At 43.2% G+C, this 22935-nt stretch overlaps 1 protein-coding gene across 3 annotated transcripts in view; it reads left to right on the top strand.

The window, feature by feature from the left end:
- The first annotated feature begins 768 nt into the window (after positions 1-768).
- Positions 769-22935, top strand: part of TSC22D1 (TSC22 domain family member 1) — a 62877-nt gene continuing 40710 nt past the window's right edge. The window contains exon 1 of one of the 3 annotated variants that reach the window (XM_007441920.3): positions 769-4177. In XM_007441920.3, coding sequence (XP_007441982.3) covers positions 1446-4177 — 2732 coding nt within the window. In that variant the 5' untranslated portion in view covers positions 769-1445. The remainder of the gene's footprint in view (positions 4178-22935) is intronic. The other 2 variants (XR_015795916.1, XM_088139463.1) reach the window with 2 other exon arrangements.

Genomic DNA, 22935 nt, shown 5'->3' on the forward strand with positions numbered 1-22935 from the left:
GGCTCGTCCTCCAAGACTAATCCAAACCACCTTCAGCTGGATCGGAGTCGGAGCAGAGTGCAAGCTTTTTCCTGGCTACGCTTGCCTTCAGTCGTGCCCTCTGGGACCAGCCTACACAGGATGGGCAATTCATGAGTTTCTCTCTCGCGCGCGCGCACCCACCTACCCACCCTCCCGCCGTCTCTCCCTGCCCAGAAGGCAAGCTTCTGGAAAAATCCGCCGGCTCCCTCCGCGGAGAAACAGGGGCTTCCTCTGGTGCAGCGCTCTCGGCGAGCGGCCGCGGCCGCCTTCTGGGCAGGCGGACCCGGCGGGCGGGGATGGCCGTCCCCTTGAGTTTTGCTGCTAGTGAGTCACTCGCGGGGGTCACCCGCTTCTCGGGGATGTCTGTGACACCCCGACGGGGTTCCGCCGAACGCCCCCGAAGCGCAGCCCGTCGCTTTCTCCTTCCTCTCCGACCGACGGCGGGCCCGCTAGGAAGCGCCTGCCCTTTCCCCGAGGGGCTCAGCCCCGCCCGGGAAGAAAAGCGAAAACCGAGAGTGAGGCGAAAGCGCCCCGAGCCGGCCAGCCAGCGGAGCGGCCGCACCCCGGACCAGCTCTAGCGCGCGTCCGGCCAGCCTGCGCGGAGCGCCCGGGGACCTGGCTGGCCTCGGTCATTCCGCGAGAGGAGGCGAAGCCCTCCAGCCGCCTCCCTCGCTCGTCCCGACGGGGCCTTTATGTCTGCGCTCGGGCTGCGCCTGCGCCTGCGCCGCCAGCGCCATCTTTTGGCCGCCTCCCCCGCCCCCCCCCCAGCGCCTCTGAAGCCGAGGCTCCGGAGCGAAGGGTCTGGGCGGAGGAGGCGGAGCGCTCAACGTCTCTCCAGCCTGGCCGCGCGGCAGGCGGGCGAGCTCCGGGCCTCGGGAAGAGCAGCGCCGACGGCGCGCAGGCGGGGGCGGCAGCAGCAGGAGCAGGAGCGAGGACCAGGCAGGTCGCCCGGCTGCGCCAGCCTCGCTGCCTCCCCGAGCCCGCCTGCAGCTCGTGCGGCCGCTGCTCTTGATGGGGACGCGCCTGGCGCCCGCCGTCTCCAGCGGGACTGCGCGTCTGCGTCGAGAGGGGCGGCTCCCTCCCCTTCCTCCTCCTCCTCCTCCTCCTGGGAAGCCGGCTGCCTTTTCCCGGTGAGCGCCGGGGGCTGCGGGGCAGGCGCCGCCGAGCCTTGCTGGTCGAGTTGGGGGCGGCGGCCGCCCGGCGCCGAAGCCGCCTCCCTGCCCCCCGCCGTCGGCCGCACGCGGGAGCGGATGGCCAGCGCCTGAGCGGCAGGGCGGAGGGGCTCGGCGTGCCGCCGCCTGGATCGCCACCCCCGGAGCGGGCGAGGTGCGCGTCTTGTGGTCTCTCCTCCGGGGCGAGGTGAGCCCGGCCTCCCGCCCTTCCTCCCGCCCGGCTCTGGAGAGTCGCGCTCCTGCCCGGCTTCAATGCACCACCCTGACTCAGCTGCAGACGCGCGGGCGAAGAAGATGGCGCACCCGGCGATGCTGCCTCGGAGGGGTGGCAGCAGCGGCGGCGGCGGCGCGGCGGGCAGCGTCGGAGGCGGCAGCGGCAGCGGCAGCGCCAGCGCCAGCGCCAGCGCCAGCTTGGAAGAGTACCCATCTGGCCTGCTGGTCCAGTCGCCGCCGCCGCCTCCTTCCCCTGCCGCAGCAGCATCTTCCTCGCCCGGCCCGCCGCCGCTCCCTCCACCGCAGAGCCTGACCCTCCTCTCGCAGCCGCCGCCGCCGCCCCTAGGCCAAGCGGGGGCCCAGCTCAAGAAGAAGAGCGGCTTCCAGATCACCAGCGTGACCCCGGCCCAGATTTCCGCCAGCCTGAGCTCCAACAACAGCATCGCCGAGGACACGGAGAGCTACGACGACCTGGACGAGTCGCACACCGAGGACTTCTCCTCCTCCGAGATCTTGGACGTCTCCCTGTCCAGGGCCACCGACTTGGGGGAGCCCGAGCGGAGCTCCTCGGAGGAGACGCTGAATAACTTCCACGAGGTGGAGAGTCCCGGCGCCGTCTCCCCCAACCAGCCTCGCCTCCCTCAGCCGAGAGCCCTGACCAATGGGAGCATCCACCCTCCTCACGGACACCACTATGCCCACCCCCCACATGGGCACCCCCAGGCCTCCTCCCACTCAGGGGCTGGGGGGCCACCGATTTCGGGGGGTTCTCCATCCAGCCCTTCCTTCCGAAGACTGCCCGTCCCTGGAAGTTTGGAGAGCGCGGGGCCCGGTTCTGCAGCAGCGTCCTCCATTGGCACCCTCGCAGCTGCCACGGTGGCTCACTTCCGCACTGGTGGTGCCCCTGGGGTCGCTTCTGCTGGTGGAGCCGGTGCCGGCAGCATGGCCGGTGGGGCAAGTGGCAGAGCACACCAGGTTAGCAAGAACCTCGGTAACCTTGCGAGTGCTGGGAATGGAATGGCTTTGCCTGGCGGGAGCCACCCTGGGAACGTTGCACTCTCAGGCGGGGTTGGCAACGGCACCAGTGCTTCCTCGAATGCCACTGGAAGTGCTGGTCACATAGTTGCAGGGGTGGCGGTGGCGGCAGCTGCAGCATCGGGTCATCTGCAACCTGCAGGCAGCACATCGAGATTTCGCGTTGTGAAATTAGATTCTAGTTCAGAGCCGTTTAAGAAAGGGCGATGGACGTGCACAGAGTTCTACGACAAAGAGAATCCTGGGCCAGTGGCAGAGGGAGCCACCGTGGCTAAAACAGTAGATGTCCTCCTAGAAGTGACCTCAGAAAGGGAAAGTACCAGTGGGAGTTCTGTCAGCAGCACCCTCAGCCACTATACAGAAAGTGTGGGAAGCGGGGAGATGGGGGCCGCTCCTGGGGTGCAACAGCAAGCGTTTCAAGGCATTGGGTCTCAGCAGATGGACTTCAGCAGCGCTGGTGTTCCACCACTGTCGGCACCCGGCCTACCCCAGAGCGTTTCTCAGTCCCAGCTCTCTCAAGTCCAGCTTCATCCTCAAGATGTCAGCTACCCTTCGCAAAAGCAAGGGGTTCCCCCTCCAGCCTCGGCAGTTCCTGCTCCGGTGAACATAGTTGCTGGCCATCAGCCAACTCTGGCATCACAACAGCTGCCTTTCACCCCGCCAGCCCAACCAGTCCCCACTGTTCCAGTTGCTCCACAGCCGCAACAGTTATCTTTTGGGCAGGGGCAAGCTCAGCACCCAACAGCTCTGCCACCAATGTCTATGCAGATGCCTCCAGGGCACGTGAAGCCAGGAACCCAAGCCCCGGTGCCGGACTACAGCCAACAGCCGCAGCAGCAGCAGATGCTTCCAGCTTCGGCTTCTTCTCTGCAGCCTGGGACTGCAGTAGTAGGAACCGGGTCGACGGTGCCCATCGCCCAGCCTCCAAATACACAGCTTCCTGTCCAAGCACACATTGCTGTGGCCCCTTCTCAGCCTGTTGCTCAGGTCCAACCCACAATTCCCGCCGTGGGAGCTCCTGCTCCCATGATGAACGTTGGACAACAAGGAAGTGTAGCTCCTGTGGCCCAGCCACCGTCGGTTGCAAATCAGATTGGTCCTTCGGTGATGCCCCAAAGTGCTGCTGCTGCTGCTGCTGCTCCTCCTCCACCCTCCCAAGCAGCTCCCTCAGTTCCGGCAGGGATCGTTCATCCAGGGTCCCAAGGCGCCCCACCGGGCCTTTCTCGGCCTTTGGGTATTGCACCACAGAGTAGTTTGATACCAATGCAAACAGCAGATCCTCTGGTTCAAGGAATGACCCAGTTGCCTCCTGTCAGCCCAATACCTTCTGTTAGTGCTACTCCTGTGCCATGCCATTCAGCTGCAAGTGGGCCCCCTGCGCCTATGAGCCTGGCTCCTTCCAAGAACCTGGCACAGCCTTCAAGTATGCAAAATGGGAACTTGGTCCAAAACGTGTCTCAACCTGCCTTGATTTCCACTAGCATCAATTTGCCTGGAGCCCCCAGCGTGCCACTGAACTCTTCCCAATTCTCTGTGCAGTCCCTCGCTCAGTCAATTACAACCCGAACTGAAGATACCAAGCGCCCTACAGAATCCACCTTGGTTGGCTTAACCCAGCCTTCTGGTGCTGAAGGCGGTGTTGGCGCCTCCTCAGTCCTAGCAGATGGGAGCACTGTCTCCTCTCTTTTCCCCCTGAAGGTACTTCCGCTGGCATCTCTCGATGGTGAGGAAGACAGGTAAGATAATCTCAAAGGGAAACGTAAGATGGACTTATGTGATTTATTCAGTCCTGGCCAAGTACCAGCTTTCTAATGAATGCCTTGGATGCTAACAAGAATGAAGTTTGTGCATAGTGGACAAAAGAATCTCTGCAAAAAGGCTTGATTGCCCTTTTGCAGTAGTTCCAAAAGTGGAAGGGGTCTTAGGGAGACCTTCAAACATAAGCTTGGGGGTCAGATTATCTTTTTTTATGCATAAGATACTCAAGAACTGCAGTGTTCAGAGTACATTGGTCCAAATTGGGTCTGCTTCCATATTTAGAATCCGACCAAAGAATCCACAGAAGCCTTCACTCTTTAGACATTTCTGCTTTTCTCATTAGAGGTGAAAGGTGGAGTGGGAATGAATTGGGAAGGACTGAGACTTGAACCATTCCTAATTCAGAATTTGCCCATCAACCATATGAAGGCAACATTATTAGACCAACCCTATATCCATGAACGTCTGCATGTTTTCAGGATCTTGAGATTCTTTTGTCAGGCAAGATTCTGCAGAAATGCAGATTAGAGAAAGGCTGATTTAAGAAGAAAGTTGTATGGTCAGAATATCAGAATCAAAGATGAGAGGAGATTTTTGGCATTAACATTAAGTTGGGGTGCGTTGATTTAAGGTTGCACCCAAAAGAAACCATGGCAGAAGTATGGAACCCAGTTGTTATTTCCATCCTTAGGTAAAACATGTAGTTTTGGGGGGGGGGGGGAGAAGAAGAGAAGTCAAGGAGAATTAATGAGTTAGCTTGTTCTTTGTGATCTTTGAATTGATTTTTATGCAGACAGCTTCCAGCGCTGTTAGTTAGCATGGCCGTTGCTGGGGGATGTTGGGAATTGTAGTTCAGCCTCTGGAGGCTACAGATTGTCTACCTTTGGTTTCAGCATTTTTCTTGTGGCAAGCACGTTCAGTATGGGTGGATTCATTCATTTGTGAATCCTTTTGTTCTGTAACATTAGGATGTTGATTTATTTTTAGCTGTTGCTTATTCTCTTCCTTTTACACAGAAGCCAGTGGCCTATGAGATGTGAAATCTCTTTGCACTATTATTATTATCATCACTACCCCACCTTTTCTCTGAGCTCAGTGCAGCTTAGCTGAAAGTCTCCCTCTTATCCTTAAAACAACACCCCTGTGTGGTAGGTTGGACCAAGAGAGAATGCCTGTCTCTGATACCCAGTGAGGTTCTAGGGAAGAAGGTGGCTTGAACCTGGATCTCCCCAGTCTGATTCCAGCATCTTAGTCATAATATTACACCGATTCTCTGGGCTTAACCTAATCTCCAATAGGGATGTGCAGCTATTCAGATCTGAAGCAGAAAAGGTACTTTGGAGAGGATATGGGTGTGTTTACTGCATTGTCAATGCGTCTCATGCTGAGGATTTTAATCCCAAGACATCTGGAAATCACCAGGTTGGGTAGGGTTGATTTAAATCTGTACTTCACTGAATAGCCTTTGTGACAGCTGTGCAACTCATCAAGGTTCCTAGTGAAGGTACTTCACAATATGAAATACATTTGCAAATTTGCACCTGTGATATCCAAGACTGATTCAGTCTGGAACAAAAAGGTCTGCAGGTTCTTGTTGATGGAAATGTACAGTGAACCTGTTATGTCAGAGATGAGAAAGCATAGCCAGATTGCTACTGCATTATTTTTTCATTTCCTTCATCCAACCCAGTTTTCGTTATAAAGACTTCAGGTGCTCAGTGCGGTCCCAGAAGTAAGGTGAAATAAAACAGCTGTTAGACTGTGTTGTTCATGAAGCAGTTTCAGAGGCTGCTCTGTACAAATCTTCACCTCTACACCTTTGCACAGACCTAGTATATGCATAATCAGTGAGGTATCTTAACCCAAAATTCTAAGACGGCTTGGTAAGATTCATTGTGGAGCAGATATTGAGCACTGATTTTACATTTCCATTCTATTTTCTCCTCCCATCCAAGGAGTTCAGTCAAAATGAGTTGGGCCACTCTCCCTCCTGGGTGATAAAAAGGTTGAAGCAATGTTGCATATCTCCTTCATCCAAGTGTATTCCAGGTCTCTTTGTATGATTCCAGTTGCAAATGATCAAGAGGAATCGAAAGTACATTGGAAGAGGCTGCAGTGTCATTTTGGCAAAAAATCTGACTCCTTTTCGAGTTAGTCATACTTGAGAAGTATGAATTTTCTCTGATAGTGACTGCAATTTGTGGTGTAAGCATGAAGTGAGCTGTTAATGGTATTGTCAAGAAGATTGCTCTTTAGGTGTTTTGCTGATCAACCTGCTGATTATTTTTCTACTTTCCAATTCTGCCAAGTAGAATAACACAATTTTGCTATCCTGTGCTTGGTAAAGCAAATAAACACAGTGTGGTTCTGTAATACCTTTGATATGAAATTTGGAAGAACAGTGGGATGTTTAAGCAATTGTAAATCAGAGCATATTCTGTGCAAAATATCTACCACAGCTCTCTGGTGACTAACAGTGGACTCTAATATCTTATGGAGGTTCTCCATCTTTGGAAGTTTTTAAGAAGAAGCTGGAGAGCCACCTCAAGGGTGTTGAATTGGTTTTCCTGCACATTGCAGAGGGTTAGATGAGCTGATCCTTGAGGTTCTTTCCAACTCTACAATTCTGATTCTACCTTAACTGAGCAGGGTTGTGTGGCTTGATTTTAAATTACTTGTGACTTTCTACTTCTGAAGTAGTGCAATGAAACCAAATTAGTTGGTAATTCTGCTTGTGAGAGAAAGAGAAAAAAACTAAATTATTTCTAGGAGTGTTGTTGTATGACTATATTAACCTAAATATGCTTGGAGAATAATTGAAGTTAAAAATGCAACCCTGACAATAACATTTTGTAGCAGTTTATGTCAGTTGATTAGGTTCTTCCCCAAGTGGATTAAAAAGTAGCTAATTCAAATCGAATGAAAGGAGGGAAAATAATCTGAAAGTTTTGGTTACCTTAGGTCAATGATATAAAAACTGCAAAGCTCCAGACTTTGCAAATAATTATCAAACTTTGTAACACTGTTTCAGACAAGCTGCAAGGGTTTTGACAAACCTGTGAAACATACTTTCACACAAATTTTGTAAAATAAACTTCCTGCTTGTTACAATGAAGATGGATATGAAGGACTTCGATCTCCTTTCTGTTGGAAGAATCCAGAGCACTGCTAATCTCTCTGTATTACAAAATTTTAATTTTCAGATACATCTCAAGATTCTGTTTTCATTTTACTGAGAAATGAATGGTAGCTGAATCCTTTTCTGGTGTACCACTTCACCCGTAATAGCTATGCTTAATTAAATTGTTGAATAAGCTACAATTGATCAGGTTCATGTATGCTGTGGCAGAGTGGATTAATTGGATTTTACTAAGTCTGAACCAAACAAATCACATGGTAGATTTGTGTAGTGTGTGAATCATGTCAGTAGGATGAGAATAAGAAACAAGCTATCTGGCTATAATTTTATAAACCAGAAAATTGGGAAATAACTCTTGGATTATTATATTGGGTTATTGATGCATTTGATGTATTGAGTAAAGTATTTCTTATACGGTATCAAAGGAAAAGGTTGCAGTTTTACCAAAGTCAATATGATCTTAGTTTTTTATCATCTTCAGCTATCCTTATTGTAGATTTACACTTAATGCTTGTTAAATTGTATCAGTGTAGAGTTATTTTTTGTTTCCAATGATTTCCATAAAGTTTTTTTTAAAAATAGAGGTTTCTTAATCACCTGGGTGATGGAGAATATTTTCTTGAAATATTTTCTTGAACTGAAGAAAGGTGTTCTAGTTTGTATGTAACCTATGTAAACCTGGGCCCCAGAGGCATGAATATTAATACATCCTTTTATAGTTTGGGTTGGCCTATACCAGTTAGTCATACTGCTGAAATTCCTGGCAAAATCACCCTGTTTTGGTGATGTAGCTTTTTTTAATAAAATGAGGAGTGAGATGGGCTTAATCTACCCTCTTTGCCCTTTAATTCTCTCTCAATCATACAAAAATAGTTACCCCTTCAGGGCAATATTAAAGAGATAAGAGGAAAATCAGATTTTTTTTCATGTACTGAGTTAACTGAGTCCAGTTTACTTTTTTGCCTTGAACTTGTAAAAAACTTTATGCAACATGTTACCTGCACTGATCCACTGGAGCATAAAGATCAGTGGATGTTTTTATTTCTGTTTGTTTCAGTTCCTGCAATAAGTTTTCAATATTTTAAGGAACCGTTTTTAGGTAAAGTGACAAAATAGGAATGATCATAGAATGATTTTTGTTCAGCATTCAGCATTCAAACCAGTCTGTAGCACAGGTGTCCCAATTCATATTTCATGGAGTTTGGTGGTCTTACTGTGTTGTTCTTACTGATGCCCTTGGTAGTCTCCCACTTTTCTTGACTTGTCATTCAGAAGCATGTAGGCAGAAGACACTTTCATACGTGTTTCAATCTGTCTTTTGGTTTGCTTTTACCTTTCAAAATTGAATCACAATAAGCAGCTTTTAAAAACAGATATACAATTGTGCGTGCGAGGAAAAAATGTGAAATAAAATAATGAATTGAGGGAGAGAACCAGTGTTTCCAAATTTAAGAATTTTACAGATGTTAACAGCATGTAATTTGCTGTACAACAAAATGATTATATGAGCAAACTGGGTCTCTTGGGTATGAATAATTAAGTTGTGGCTCAAATTCATGGGGTGGGAACTTTTGTGACAGGGCATTTTTAAACAGTACATGTGACATTGCTTTAAATAGAAAAAGATATAAAAGTCCTGAAATGCAAGTCCTGAAATGTTTGTTTGGTTTTTGAAACAATTTCTTGTTTTGCACCTTGTAATCAGATGGTAGCTGCATATCAGATGTTGTTCACCTTCAAAGTTTATTATGTTACTGAGGGCGGTCACAGTATGAGAGACCTCTGCTCTGCTCTGCTCCATCTGAATTATTCAGGGATGCCTGGCTGGCATGGGAACCCTTTGTAAAACATTCTGGAGCGTTAAGTCTGGAGCGTTAAGGGAGGGAGCCATCTTAGGCTATGGTAACTAAAAATCAGGAGTCTGATAATAGTACTTTTTCAGATTAACAATTAATCAGTTAATTAATGGAGTATAAGATGGATTCTTATCTGTTTTGATCTGTTCTGTTATTATAGCCAGTCCCAGTAAAGTAGTCCTGTGGAGTTGATTTCCTGGTCTGGTCTCCCTTGTGGGGCTGACATCAATTTTGCGAGTCTGATTGTGCTGTAACTCCCCCCCCCCCCATCATCTTATACCCCAGTGAATCAGGGAGGTGTTTGCCTGAGTTGCTTCTGAATGTTACCTTGCTTCCCAGGAGTTAAAGAATGTTTCAGCCCCCTTTGACTAGGTAACGGTTCTTGCATATTTCTGTCCAAGGTCATCTTCCTTACTCTCTACATCTGCAAATCGATTGCAGGGCAGGAGAAAGAGCACCCGGATATTTCAGTGTAGGTTAGGTCCAGCTGTCTGAAGCGAGAAAGAGATTGCCATTGACTAGCTCTTAGAATAATTGTGTTTCAGAGAAAAATTACAGAGTGTGCTCAATGCTGCTATGCTCTCTGGCTTAGCAATGAATTCTGTACATAAATATATATTTTGGATTCTATGGGGGGGCTAATCCCACCCTTCCCTTCCAATTAATCCATTGAATGGATTTGAAAGGATTTCACAGATTACCCTAAATGTGCATTAGGATTTTATGAGGATTCCAGTTTAGAAAGAAGATACCTTATTCCTGTGGATTATGTTATTTGCTTTTTTCGACACCTTTGCCAGCTGTCTTTTTCTGAGATAATATGATCAAAACTCTCTACCATATTGCAGTCTTGTACTGTATAGATCAACTTGTGCAATGTTTTGTCTGTCCCTTTTTGTCATCATTCCTAATACTGAATTTAGTATGTTCACTAATGACTTAGCTGCTTTTACTGATTTGCTACTGTGAAGAGACAAAATAAAAATTCAGGATGGGAACAGTGACACTGCACTCTGTGCTGTGCACAAAGGGTTTTGCTGTTTTAATACATGGAAAGGCAGTTTTCGTGCACTACAATTATTATTAGCAATTATTAACTTCTACATCCTTGAGGTAATGATGGGGTGGGTGGAAACTCTGGCTTTTCCAGTTTCTTGTATGCATATTTTGGCATTTAACTCTAAGAAGCTATGGTTAATCTTTCATAATCTTGGAAATGTACCTCTGTGGCTCTATTCAAAATCACTGTTGGACTTCTTGTCTGACATCATGCATCAACACTATTTAAAAAGGACTGTTGGCTGACTCAGTCTCAGTATTCTTCAATCTGTCTTTTCTGCAATCTCTCTTCCGACTTTTTCCTGTTAGGAAATCACCGAGGTCGCTGAAGATCAAATAATGACATTTTTTTCTTATTTCTGATCAGGTTTAATAATTAATGTGGATTACAGAAGCAAAATTATCTTACCACCATTAAAATAATAAAACTATCAAAGCAATCTTGTTTATCAGGAGCGATGGTTAAAATTTAATCTACTAAGTGTTGGTGGGCTAAGTATTAGCTCTACCGCTGAAATGTAAATTATCGCAGTGGGTAATTTTAGTATTATGCCCTGAATTGTACTGATATATCTAATTAGGTATATCAGATGTATCTAATGAGATACTGCCTGGTGCCAGTAACTTAATGTATATGCCTCTGTATTTCAGCTACAAGGGAGAGAAAAAAACACAAACCTTCTGTAGTATAAATTAAAAGCTAAACATATGGAAAAATATGATTTTGTATTTGGGGGAATTTTGATATGCCCTTGTTAAGGTTTTGGTTCTTTTATTTAGAAGAGTGAATAAATATATAATTAATTATGGCCATTTACCAGGATTTGGCAATCTCTGGGTTTGCTTGTTACTACAACTGGTTATTTGTCTTCCAACAATAAATAATGACCCCTTGGATTATCAGGAATTTTGTTAATTAACTTTACCGTAAATTTTAGTTCTATATTACCAGTATTTGAGGGAAATTAACAAATTTCCCTAGGCTTAATAAGATAATTGATTATGTCATCAAATTAGAGATGGACAAGGAATCTGATTTGCCAGTACGAGATGCTTTTGATTAGGGTAGCTGTTAGTGGCGTTCTCTATGAAGCAAATATTAGATGAACTGCAAAAGTCCAAATGACCACCAGAAGACATTAGAAAGATACAGGAAACTTTCTGTGGCCATCTAGTGGTTGTCTGGATTCCACATTCCAGATTTTGTATGTCTACTAAAGCTACACCCGTATCTTTTAAAAAAGAATGAAAAAAAAATCACATATTTGGAGGCACATGTCAGAATGAAAAGAAAAAAACAAGGAAATAGGAAAGAAAAAAATCCCTCTTTAATTAGACTGTCAACAAAAATATGAGTTCTATAGTATTTTTGTGTGGAACTCATATGTGTCAATACCCAATCAGAAGATTAAATGGAAACTAGAAGCACAATGCGAATAGAAACATCAGAAAAGCTGATAAAAACAACCTAATATTTAAATTTTCAAAAAAGCTTGAAAGCTCACTTTTCATGGGTCGTATGCTTGAAAGACAAAGTTGAAAAACTGCTGTTCTCAACAGGTCTTAATAGAAGTTTTGCAACTACTGTACCCATTTATTTGCTGGCTGTGTTTTTTATGTGGCCTAATTTGTTGTCTTGTTGATTGCAGGATTAGCTTAGTGCATGTCATGAATGAAGAAAAGAGAACCTTATCTGGAGGGCAAGATGCCCCCGTAATTTTTCTGAGTGGAACGAAATCGAGACATGTATAAATTCTGTGTATCATTTGGACAGGGTACAGATGGGCTATTCCTCAGCCCCCTCTTCTCCAATTATTTATCTTCTCACCCTGATGTCCAACAGCAGTCTTCACTTTGCTTTGTCCAGGTGAAGTGCTCCAGGTAAGCCCCTATGTTCCATCACTGAGCAAAACTTCAGTGCTAAGTATTTAAACCTAGTTGCCCTGAACCATGGCTTCCATTCTCGTTGCCCCCTATTTCTGCACAGCAGTTCTCCTAGGGGCCTTGATCTCTGCTCTAAACAAGCTGTTGATCCAAAAGCCCCTCTGTTGTGGTGTTCAGGGCATCTATTAGAGCATTGCAGAAGTGAGAGAATAGCCTGGTTGACATGGAATGCAAAACCATAATGGCTGACTTGGTGCATTATGCTAAGCAAAAAACAAACAAACCACATTATGGTTTGGTATTATCTAGCACGTGCCTTTGCATCTTCTGTTTCTTAGTTGTAAACATCTATCCCACGTGCAAAGCTGCCTCATGCTGCTAGCTATAGTCACATTCTGTGCTAACTCAGGATTTTATAATCATGGCGGGTTGTTCAGGCTACAAAGGCCAGGTTTGTTTATAATGCTGTGACATAAAAGATGGGTTTGCATAGCACCTTAAGCAAAGAACAAATTAGCCGTGTTATAATCTATTATATATGAACTGCTCCATGGAATCAAGTCCATCTTTTTATTCTGGTTACTAATGCTCTTAGGGCTTGCTATTTTATGGTCTCTTCCAATTTAAATTCATATTTGGACTGTATGAGTTGTTTCCCGTGTTCCTTTTCCTAATTTCTGGTTTTGTGGAATGTATAGGCAATGGGATCAATCCTGCTCTTTCATGTGAGCCTTGCTCCTCTAAAACCTTCTGTTTCAGTGGCTTCTTGTGAATTTCAAGGGTTCGGTTTGTTTCCTCCAAAGCCACATTTTGGTTTATAATACTGTACACCTAATGTTCTAGTGACTTGAAATTTCTTGAAATATAACGTCAGTTTTGCTCAGCTGATTATGTTGCAATGGTAGTGGAAGAAATAATTTATCAATGTCCCTCAGGAAAGTATTGAGATTCTCTTATCTTTCAGGATTCTTCTCCCTCCTTACACTAATAGGTAGGGATGGTAGACCTGCTCTCCCAAACTGTCCTGGCTACAGGGAAAATAACAGGTCTTTGAGTGACGTTGCTCCTCTTCCTCCTCCTCCTCCAAAACAACAGCAATACCGATTCTCCTATTTTGCTTCCTTCACTCAAGCCTTAATGAAGGCAGGGAATCTTACACTAAAGGGAAGATCTCAACAGTCTTTTTTAATCCTCAGCAAAATTAAGGGGTTTCGAATCAAATGTCCTCACCCCTGAGAAGCCTACAGGAAGATTAACCAACCCTCTCAACAGTCTTTTCTCAAGGAGTAAGAAAGCAAAACGGATCAGTGACTACCTCAAATGTATATGCTTTGCAGTGAATCTCCAGTGGCTTATGATATAGAGTTTGCTTATTGTCCCAGGCAAAGATGCAGTACTGTACAAAATTCCAAATTCTCTCAAATGTTAGTTACTCTAGTTCAAAAAAAATTGGAAGTCTGTTCTTCTATTTTTGCCTTTTGTTCCTCAAAAGAATGGGAAAGTAAGGAAGAGTTTGGATTTGAAATGGATAAGCAGGTTCTTGAAAAAGGCAGATGTTCAAAGCCTTACCTTTCAGACCCAGTCTCAGGAAATACTACTAATTTATCTATTGCTGGCATTTTTAGGACAGAGCTTTTTGTATTAAACTTAGCTCCCTAGGTTTTTGTAAAGATCCTGCCTTCAGTAGTGGCTTTCCTGAGACAGAAAGGCACTTACTTGTACCTTTATCTCAGTGATGTTCCGTTCCTTTTCTTAACTGAAAGACATTTTGAATGTATGGAAGTGTCCCAGATCACCCCAATTTGTAAACAGTCTTCAGAAGAACTTCCTGAAGTCTTCATGGTTGGAACATTTGAGGATGATCCAGATGAGTTTATTGGGAAAGGGGCGGACAGTGCAGGCAAGCAAAGAAAACTGTGAAGCCATGTTATTCTAAGTAAAATGAATACAGTCCGCCTAGCTAAATCAGTTACATGCTATGCATACGATCTTGGGTTTCAGCACATGTTCAGTGTTGATTGCAGAGAGGATGATTGGAGAGCATCATCTCAGCCTCTTCTTTAGCTGTTGATAGGCAGATCCTCCTTGCTTCTGATGTTTCATTTTCTCTTTTTCCTATTCATTCCTGTCCTCAGTTTTATGGAATACAAAGGATGTTGAAGTCTGCCTCTTGGAAGAAGCTGGCTGTTGCTTTGTCCTGAGTCTGAGCAGAAAAATCTGAAAAACAGTTGGGTAGGGCAGTGGGAGGATTTATTACAGGTGCTACTTTCAGTTAACTGAAAGAAACATCAGAGTGCATCAGGTCCTTGGAACTTTGAACAATGAATTTGTTCAATTGTTCAAACAATTGGAATTTCAAAGCAGCCTTCAAAACAAACACATACTGATAAGAATTACAGTGTGACAGCCAAGGCATATTAAGTCATTGCAGAGGATCAAAGTTTCCTCTTCTGTGCTCTGTAAGAAGGTGCAGTCTTGAGATTGGGGGAGGGGGAACTTGTCCTCTCTCAAAGCTGAACATTTGGTTGGAGCATCCAACCTCATGGCAGATTGCGTTGATCAAAATCTGCCTGGGATTTGGAGTAAGTATTTCACCCTCAGATCTTCAGACAAGTGACTTGAAAATTTGGATTCCTTAAGGCAGGCTTATTTGTCTCTCTAAGCAAAAAAAGCTTCCCTGTTTTATGACCAAGGACTCTATGCACAGAGGCTGTGGGAAGCAGGATATGCTCCATGGTTACCTTCTTCCTCCAGTGATGTTAAAAGACTCCAACGGATTACGGACTTTGAAGCTGAGATGATCCTAGTAGTGTTGCTTTGCTCTTCTTCTGAATCCTGTCAACTTGTTGGGTCAGAGACTGTCAGAAGAGATCATATCCTCCCTGCTTTGTCAGATAGCCTGGAGAGTAAGTGGTAAGGGTTAGAAAATTTTAGATGTTCAGATGAAGTCATTATCATTCTATTGGCACTCCACAGGCCATTTACTAAAAGAGTGCATTCTAAGACATAGATTTTTTTGTTATGGTATAATAAATCAGAAAAGGGACATTGTTAAGTGGACATCTTGGATGTTCTTCAGCCACGGCTATTCAGTAGGTTCCACATTAACTCATTAGAAAAACAGTTGGTGGTCTTAAACACTGTGCTTAGATACTGGACCATCGCTGAACACAAGAATGATAGAGTTGGAAAGAATCTTAGAGGTGAACTAGTCCAACTTCCTGTCACTCAGGATCCACTACCATCTAGCCTCTGTTCGAAGACCTCTAGCAAAGGACAATTCACTACTACATGTGACAGCCTATTCTACTGGCTGAGAGTTCATATGATCATAAAGTTCCTCCTGATGTTTGTCCTCCTGAATCTGCTTCCTTGCAGTTTCAACCCACTGGTTCTGCCTTTTGGGGCAATAGAGAATAACTCCACTCTTCCTTGGGACAACCCTGTCATATCTTCCCTCAGTTATCTTTTTTGTAGGCAAAACATGCTTTAAGCATTCCTCACTGATAGCACTTGCCTTTTTAGCAGCTGCGTTACACTGCTGGCTTGTGTTTTAACATGTAGCCCGAATGGGCACTCACATCCCTTTCACATGTACTATGGCCAGGCCACGTCTTCCCTATGTTATGCCTTCCACTTTTTTTTCTGAGTCTTCTGTCTTCCATGTAAAATACTGGCCACCCCTCCCAGCTTTTTGTCACCTGCAAACTTTGTAAGTATCCCCCATCTTTCTCATCCAAGTCATTGACAAAAATGTTGAACAGCACAGGGCCCTGTAGCACTCTATTTGGTACTTTCCTTCAAGTTGGAGATATTAAAGATCTTTCTTTGGGTATAGTCATTCAACCAACTGTGAGCCTATTGAACAATAATACCATCTAGCCCATATTTTAGCATTTTATGAAGGAAAATAGCCTAAGGCACTCTGTTAAAGGAGTTGCTAAGGTGCAGGTAACCCTATGTCAGTGTGTGATGCTATGTGAGAAAGACCTTGAGAGGCGAGGTGAAGAGATGCTGCCTAAGGAACAGTCAGATAAGAGGAGGCATAGCCCTCAGCTGCATAATGGGTGGAGGAAGAGGCTCAGAAGGGACCCACCCTAGCTTTTCAGGCTGTAAAGAAGAGGGTGGGAGATTTGTACTTTTAGACTTGCAAGATGGATGTCAGCCTTCCCAGGTATACCAGGCAGGAAACACAACCAGATGAGCTAATTCTTTTACATGAGCTAATGTAACCTTACAATTTATACAAATCTATGTGTCTAATGATAGAAGTCAAGTCAGTTGTTGTTTCCATGTCCTGTGGAGAGTGGGTGCCTTAATTTTTATTTTATTTATTTTTTTATTTTAAATGCTTCAGTATACAGAAAAAATTAAAAAGATACAAAAAAGAAAACAGAGGAGAAGGAAAAAGAGACAAAATAGAGTTTTCATATGCAGGATGGATATGCTTCTTTAGTGCTAAATAACTATGAATTTGGCTGGTTTTTCCAGTGTGTTAGAATTTATGAGGGAAAACTTCTGTGCTGGAAAACCGTAAGAAACATTCATTCTTGTAGCAGCCTATAGTTAAGAACAATAGTAGATTTTGAGGCTTTGCATATTTTCAAGTCCAAAGCTCTTTCAGAAACAAGAGAAAATAAATGCATAGGAAAATCCAGAGTAGGGGAATTCCTACTTAGCCATCAAACATTTTTCCCCAAGATTTAAATTTTTTAAATACTCTTGAGCATTTTTTTCCAGTACAGCATGCATGAATGCATGAACTGAAAGGAAACATTATTTTTGGCATAACTGAACTGTTTTTCCTCCTTTAATGTAAAAAAGCAAGAAAAGGAAGTGATAAAATGTACAAATTCAGGCAGGGTAATTGTGCTGGGAGTTTTAAGTTCAAATTAATTGTGTGATAGCTAGAACACAGGATATTTAACTGCAATAAATGGTGTGCTAAGATTGTGAAAAATTTTGATGAAGTGGAGTGATAGAGTTGCCTTCTAAATGGGAAGGATAGGGTTAGGATTTCTCCTCTCTGCTATTTGGTGAAATGTGGATATATATGTAACAGTCACTTTACTTCTAAAATATCCAACAAAATTAATGTTCTGCCAATGGGGTATAGAAGTTCTTTTTCTTTTAAACAGGTGAATTAGACATTCTGATTTCTCTCAGATGGTTTTATGTAGTTCATTCTCTTCATCCCAAAGACAGTCTTGAGCACAGGAGTGTTGAGTTTGCATTCTTATTATTGATTTTTTTCAGACAATAAATTCCACATCTGGGTTTCTTTTTCAATCCTGTGAAGCAGAAAGGCAGAATGAAAAACCTAGTTTTGGTTAGTGTGGCTGCTAGGAAGCCTTTATCTGCTCTGATTGACTGATTCTGTGCTATCAAGTCATTATCAACTCTTAGTGACCACATAGATAGATTTTCTCCATGATGAGTGGACCCTAACCTGGTCTTTCAGGGCTTCCAATGGTGCACCCATCACCACTATAATGGAGTCCATCCATCTTACTGCTGGTGGTCCTCTTCTTCACTTTCCTACCACTTTCCCAGGATCAGAGCCTTCTCCAGAGAGCTAGGTCTTCGCATAATGGGTCTGAAATAGGATCATTTGAGTCTGGTTCTTTGTGCCTTGAGGGACAACTCTGGGTTGGTTTCTTCCATGAACCATTGGTTTGTTTTCTTGGCTGTCCACGGTATTCTCAGGAGTCTTCTCCAACACCAAAGTTCAAAAGTATCAATACTCTTTTATCCTGCTTCTGTTGGCTCAGAGATGGTATGTATTCATTTGATATAACTCTCCATCCCACTGGTAGTCATCTGAACCTAAGCTGAGGTTTGTTTTGACCATTGCTTGTTAAATAAGCCAAAGTCAGTCTTGCAAAACAACAATAACTAGTTAGTTCTTGGTCCTCTATCTCTTTTACAAGTCCCAGATGGTATTCCTAGTGCACTTAGAGCAGCAGAGTGATGCACTACTTGTGGTATCTGCTAGTTAAAGGGTGTGCCAATATTTGGGGGCTGAGAAACTATTTGTGTGTGGGTGTTTGTAGATTATGGTGATTTGGGCCTGTGTGTTTGTGCAGGAGCTTGCTTTTTTGTGATGGATATGTCTCCAGGTTTCTTTAATAAGGCCTGTGACTTGATGCAAGGCAGAGGCTGTGGAGGACTTGGGAGGCAACAGTAGTGGGTTAATTTGTTAGTTTCATGTGGGATTCTGTTTGTGTCTATTTTTCTGAGCTTCATTTGTTTCCTTCTGTAAAATGTTCTGCTTTGTGGGACAAACATGAGATCTGGCATTGGGAAATCACCTGAGTTCATGGAGCAATTTGCAAATGAGGAACTATGGGGGGCCCCCCCACAAAAAGTGTGTTTTAAAGGTTGGGCTGCTTTGGAACAAGCAACAGACCAAAATCAAACCAGAGTTTATAGACCATGGTTTTAAATAGAAACCCCTAGCAAAACAATCACTCCACCAGCCTGTCTACAATTGATTGTATGAGGTGAGTTTATATGCTCAGCCAAAGGACAGGCATGCAAAACACAACTTGATTTAGAGAAGAGAATATATATAGCTCAGGATTGAACTCAGTGATGATGCACTGATGATGTTACCTAGTTGGGTAATGAAATGTCTGCAAGCAAACAACCAAGCTCAGAGAGCATCAAGGACTTTACAACTTAACATCATTTACAAACCAGGTCATTTTGTTCCTAAGGTAGAGCTACCAGATTTCTGGTTGCAAAAGTTCAAACAATCACTAGATGGCAGTATAGCGATACCAAAACATGAACCCTTTGCTGCCATCTACTGGTGCTTCGCTTCGCTTTGTTTTATTTTTTATTTTTTGTAGCCCAGTTTTTAAAAATTTTTCATGTTAAAGATGCATTCCTAATTCTTAATAGCTTCTGATAAACATTGCAATTTGTATAATTAAAGGATGTCTAAAACATAAATCACCCAGAAGAGCAAGCAAATTGAAAAAAAGATGTGCTGTTCTTTGTTTCAGTTCTGTTTTGGGAGCAGCTGTGTGAGGATCTAATTTTAAATCACCTTGTTTTGTCCCTGGAAACCCTAAGAATGAAGGTCCTCTCCAATTCTCAACGCTGCTTTTTAAAAATGTCCTGCCTGTCTTAAGTCAACTGACTAGTGCATGTGAATGCTATGATATTGTTTCTGTGTTCCTTGAAATATTTGGGAAGGGAACGTTGGGATCTCAGAGTCTTATTATTTTGCAGCCTTGGGATTCTCTAAAAAATGGTGTGACTTTAAGAGGAACAGTGAGATGGCAGAAGAGAGTCTTCTGGCCTCATAAAATATTAAGGTAATTATTATGCAAGAGCTTTTCAGGGCAGGAATGTATCTGCTGGAATTACTGTTAAAGTGCCATCACACTTCTGGGTTTCGGAACTCCATGATTGCTCTCTGGAATATTTTGCAGGCAAGACAGAGTATGTTAGATTTAATATGCTTTGTAGACAAGGTGGAGTATATTGGATTTAATAGCTGTAGTTCCTGTGTTCCCATACAGTAAAACCTTGATTTGAGTGGACCATTCAGGAGAAAAGGGTTTACAAAGGTTTCATACACAATTTGTGTAAACTTTATAGCTTATGTACATTGTCCAAACTGATTCACCGAACATTGGACTTCTTGCTTATTTTATGGGCAAATTCTGAAGTCACCTTGTGTATCCATTGCAATAAAGGTTTTATTGTCCTGTGGCTTATATGTTTCCAGATACTTTTGAAACAATGATAAATATTTTTTTGATTGATTAGACTCTTAAAGCCAAGATCAAATCCATTAAGGTAGTACATTCCATGCCATGCTGCTGTCTTAGCAAGGATCTCCAAGATGGAATGATCCCACTTCTCACAGCTAACCTGGTTTTGCATGGGAGAGAATTGCTTTGGTGAAAGCAGGCATGTCAATGTTGGGGGTGAATGTGGTTTTTACCCTAGATCACCCAATGCCGCTCTGATTTTCTCTTCCTTTCCTTTTTTTAAAAAATGTATTTTAATGTAATCTTAAATGAAGACTAATAGACTTTCAACAGATACAGAGTGGTTGACTCCAACATTGCGCAGTAATATGTCCGTGAGAAAGTAATGCCAGAGTTAATTATAATGCAAAAGCTGGAGTCAAGCAAGATAGGTGAAAGCGCTTCATATGTGGGAGGAAAATGCCATGAGCCAACTTCTGTTTGATTTTCAGGAAATTTGGGTCAAATTCCATATGAATAGCATATAACTTAATAGGGTTGTAGGTAGCGTTTTGTTTTCTCAATGTGGTGTTTCCTGCAGGAAGAGTGCTGTGTGGTTTTGTGAATTTCTTAAGGGAAAAAAAAGTAAAATGGTCATAATTAAGGATAATTATAGTGTATTTAAAACAAATACACATAGGCTAGGGCTCTCTGAAGGTTTTAAAAAGTATAGTCCTGAAACCCAAGCCAGCATACCCAGTTTTGGGGTTCTGTGAGATTCTCAAGACAATGTTAAGCCAGATAAGATAGAAACAGGAGAAGAGCCTTCTCTGCTGTTGCCCCCACCCTGTGGAACACTGTTTCTCCAGAGGTGAGGCGAGGCCCCACTCTCCCGGCCTTCCGGAAAGGGGCGAAGACCTGGCTTTTCCCATGGCTCCTGTGGGGCATGAGGAGGGGTAACCAACCCTGGGGGTGGCTGGCACCTTGAAGACGCTCCCACAAGTCAACTACCATCACTTACCATCAGTTACCTTGGAAGATGTTATTTATTCATTGAACGTTGGTTTATTGTATTTTAATCAGTATTTTAACCAGTATTTATTTTTCGTTTTTACTGTAAACTGCCCAGAATCCCTTACTGAGTGAGATGGGCGGTGACTCATTTTGAAAAATAAATAAGTAAATGAAGATATGCAGGTGTCTTCAGGAGAATATCCAGCCCAATGAAAAATACGGTGGGATTGGATCACTGATTTACTGTAAGACCATAACTAGAATCGGTTTTCTGTGCCTGGAAAAACCACCAACAGTGTTCTAGCATGTTGCACAAAATGTCAGTTACTGACGACAGTGTAAATAGTTTTCAAGCCTTTTGGCCTGCAAGGATTAACCTTTCAATTTAAAAACAGCACTCTTATCTTCCAGTCTTATCTCTAGAATTATTTTAGCTTTGTGGTTTGGAGGGATTAGTATATCCATGGAAACACCACTTTTAATTGTTTCAGTTAGTGTGTCTAGCCATAGCTTAATTTGTTCATGATATGATGCTGGTGAAGATATTTTGAGGGTACTCTGACGTTCCAGTTAAGCCTTGTAACATTTACTGTTCACAAATTATGTTGCTGTTGGAGAGCTGGACGTGTTTGAATCAAATTGTTTTATGAAGTGTCACAGTGCCATTTTTAAAATGTAGTCTTCATTCAGCACAAGAATATATTTGTGCCTTGGCTGCTAAGGTGTTAATTAAGATAATTATTCTCTTTTACATGGATGTGTACCATCTGGCTAAAATTAACAGAACCTTCATGAATATTTGAAGTTGCTTTTTTTATTGTGGTTAAAGAAAGAAGCATTTCATCACTCAAAGTTCTCCATAGAATAGTAACATCAGAAGAAATCTGAAAGAACTAGAGATAAAAGGAATTGGCAAAATCCAGTTTGAAGAATGCGGGTAGAACAATTGGATAGGATTTTGCTTGAACTTTTGCCCTCAGTGGAACTAGGGGAGAAAGTGCCACCATCTCAAAATTAAAAGATGCAGAAAGGCTGTGCCTTGGTGGACTTGAATCATTGGATGTTAGACCAGCAAGATACATCAAGCGTAGCTGAAGAATCAAGTAATCTTCTAGAGTCCAAAGTAAATGGCATTATGGTTTTTAATATCCTTCCAGAGTAGTTTTTGTGATAGGCAAAGGCAATAATTCTAAACTGGTTTCTTCCAGATGTCATCATTCCAGTCACATCCCCATGCTGGTTGCCAGTAATGGAGGCTATGTTTGTGTCTTGAACAGGAATGTTAATATTTATTTCTTTTTTGTGGATGAAAGTCTTTTTATAAGTTCTGATAACATGTTGAAAGTGCTTTAATGTATTTTCATATTTGCAAGTGACTGTAGGCTATCAACTGCTGATGAAGCCAAACTAAACATGCTTTCTGACTGGCTCATGCAACTGTATGACTTCATTTGCATTTTGCAGATTAACCATGGAAGTTAATTAGTTTTCTTCTCAGAGAATGTAATTAAAAACTGCTTAAAATACACTTGTCTTACTTCGCCTCAAAAAGGAAGTTCTGCAGTTATTTAATATAAATGAAAATAGAGGTTTAACATTATTTCAGAAAAGAAAAAAAAACTGATCTTGTCAATTCTAGTCTGAATATATACGCAGCATATTTTTTTCTGATGTGTCTGTGATATGGTTTAAATAGAACGAGAAACGTTTAGTTCTAAGGTGTTAATTCCGTTGAATAATTCAAATGCAAATTTAAACCTCACCAGTTCCTTCTAAAGGACCATACAGCAGTTCAGGTTTTCTTTGTCTGAGATTTTGAAATAATCTGTGAGATGAAGCAAGTAATTCTCTGTTTAGTTAAATCTTTGGACCGAATCTGCAGAAGGCAACTATTTATGTATATCAGATCTTCCTTCCTGCCTTCTTCTAATAGTGCTTGCTTTAAAAAAAATGAAATAATATTTACATAGTTGTTTGATTATCTTGCATTGAAGGAGGAGCTTTTAAGGCTTCATTTTCCTTCCTGTTAAGTTAGTCCAAACTCTGTTGTATAGACCTCTTCTGTCTGTGTTTTTCCA

This window comes from Python bivittatus, unplaced genomic scaffold (assembly GCF_059951505.1).
Source record: "Python bivittatus isolate LINGU-HERP-01145 unplaced genomic scaffold, Pbiv_v1 ctg000210_np1212, whole genome shotgun sequence".
Taxonomy (NCBI): Eukaryota; Metazoa; Chordata; class Lepidosauria; order Squamata; family Pythonidae; genus Python; species Python bivittatus.